The sequence below is a fragment of the Gossypium hirsutum genome, chromosome D06, assembly GCF_007990345.1.
Source record: "Gossypium hirsutum isolate 1008001.06 chromosome D06, Gossypium_hirsutum_v2.1, whole genome shotgun sequence".
NCBI lineage: Eukaryota > Viridiplantae > Streptophyta > Magnoliopsida > Malvales > Malvaceae > Gossypium > Gossypium hirsutum.
The window spans coordinates 58390683-58393028 of record NC_053442.1 but is presented as its reverse complement, the minus strand read 5'-3'; the positions used below and the strand labels follow the sequence as shown (position 1 = coordinate 58393028).

General features: G+C 38.6%; 1 protein-coding gene across 1 annotated transcript; it reads left to right on the top strand.

The window, feature by feature from the left end:
• Nucleotides 1–205: 205 nt before the first annotated feature.
• On the top strand, nt 206–1759 carry LOC107901829 (protein PYRICULARIA ORYZAE RESISTANCE 21). Its single transcript, XM_016827986.2, has 3 exons — nt 206–372; nt 650–731; nt 857–1759. Exons 1-3 carry the CDS (start codon nt 361–363, stop codon nt 1516–1518), a joined length of 756 nt encoding a protein of 251 aa, XP_016683475.1. The 5' UTR covers nt 206–360; the 3' UTR covers nt 1519–1759.
• The last annotated feature ends 587 nt before the right edge of the window (nt 1760–2346 follow it).

The window sequence follows — 2346 nt, the reverse complement described above, 5'->3', positions numbered from 1 at the left end:
TAATTCTTTAAATCTCAATTTCCCCCCTACTCAAAATTAGTCCAGAAATGTTAAACTAGCTGACTGCATTAGCCCCAGCCGTCGCATCCAGAAAGAAAGAGGAAAGATTGTAGAGTCAGCAATCAAAAAGCAATCCCATCTGTTGAAGTTCTACTCAAATTCCACGTGTCCACTATTAATTGGGCTTTACTAGGGCCTAGTCTGCCTGCCTTACCTTTTAATAGAATTATTGGAAGCTTAAATTACAAGGCTCTCTTCAATCCTCGATCTCGCTTTCAAATATTGGTTCTTCATTTCATCGCCCTTCCTTTGCTTCTTCTATCTTCTTTGTTCAGATCTGAGGTCTCTCAGTTCTAAGCCATGGCCGAGAAGGTTTCTTATAATCTTATCTCTTTTTGAGTTCTCAACTCCTAATACCCATTTCGTTCTTATCATTGTTTTTTTTTTTTGTGATCTTTTTGATAGTTCTTGATTCTTCCATTCCAGAACCTGAATCTTGTTGTACTTTCCTATTTTTTTCCCTTGTCTGTTTTGTTTGCTAATGATGATATATAGAATTATTTACTTTCTCTGTCTATCTGACTTCCATCATTCACAAGATACATAATAATTTATAACTTTACATGTGTGTGTGTGTGTACGGATGCAGGTGACTATAATGGTGCTGAAGGTGGACCTTCAGTGCTGGCGATGCTACAAGAAAGTGAAGAAAGTGCTGTGTAAATTCCCTCGTGAGTTCCTGTTTCCTGATTTTTATGCTTCTCCTTTGTGTGTATAGCATTTTAATAATTGCAAAGTAGTTTTTTATATGGTTTAAGTTGATAATTTTTTGATGATGGGTTTTTGCGAACAAGAGAAATACGAGACCAGATATACGATGAGAAAGCCAACACCGTGACCATTACTGTGGTATGCTGCAATCCTGAGAAGCTGAGGGACAAGATATGTTGCAAGGGTGCTGGATCAATCAAGAGCATTGAGATCAAACCTCCACCTCCTCCTCCCAAACCCAAGGAGCCTGAGAAGCCTAAAGAACCCGAAAAGCCCAAAGAACCTGAAAAACCCAAAGAACCAGAGAAGCCTAAAGTACCAGAAAAACCAAAAGAACCCGAAAAGCCTAAAGCACCCGAAAAACCAAAAGAACCCGAAAAACCCAAAGAACCCGAGAAACCTAAACAACCCGAAAAACCGAAAGAACCCGAAAAGCCTAAGGAACCTGAGAAACCAAAAGAACCACCACCGAAACCACCAGCATCAGCACCAAAGGTTCCAGAACCTTGTCCTCCACCACCAATGGCTTATCCCCCCATCGGATGCTGTTGCACGGAATGCTATCATGGCGTTGGTGGGGGACCTTGCTATTATGGTGGACCACCTCCACCCCTACGCCCATGTTACCAGACTTACGGTAGGCCAGTTTATGACAGCTGGGGCGGCGGCGGCGGGTATAGCTACTGTTACACGAGCCGCGGTGAATGTTTTAGCGACGAGAACCCAAATGGTTGCTCAATCATGTAAGGTAACGCGAGCGCATCGTCAAATTCACGAACTCATGACATCACTAGCAATAATGTCTTTACATGTTTCTGTTGAATATCCAGTCACTTATAATTGCACGTACATTTCTTTTTCTGAATGGGTTCATATATTGGAAGATGAAATAAGGTTGGTGGTGGCCAAGCGTTGGGTTATTACAGGCTTACAAAAAGTTTCTTACTAATATTAATAAATGAAAATTAAATAAAAGTCTCTTTTATTACTTTATTAGTGTTGGGAATGTAGATCCGTCGTTAAATTAGAAGGTTTCAATAAAAGGCACTACCCTTTACTCACCTACAACCTTTCATGCCAGGCCCCCAATTTTTTTAAAGAGAGGAGATAATATTATAAAATTTAAAGCTAAATCAAAATTGTTCAAAACTGTTTTTATAGAATTATCATAGTTACAAGAAATTGTACGTATATGCAAATGGTCTGATATATGTAGAAAGAGATGGAAGGTGGTGTGTCATCAGCTGCTTTGTCCTACTTACAACAATACATGATGAAATTAAATTATGCTGAAAGGGACTTGACATCCGTCGAAGGTTGAAACGATAATCGATATTATAAAATAATAAAAAATTAGTTGAATAAAACAAATTTCTTAGAATTGATACAGAGGGAATGGTTAATCATATACATCTTTGTATGAAATGAAATAATAAAAAGGTGGTACGCATTCCTATTGTCGGTGGTGAGCACGCCAATTCCTTTCAAGTTGCTACTAACTTGGCATACACATTTGCTCCAGGACTGAAGTTAGGTTCATGTGACTGATTTAATTATTTAATTTAATTAAACATT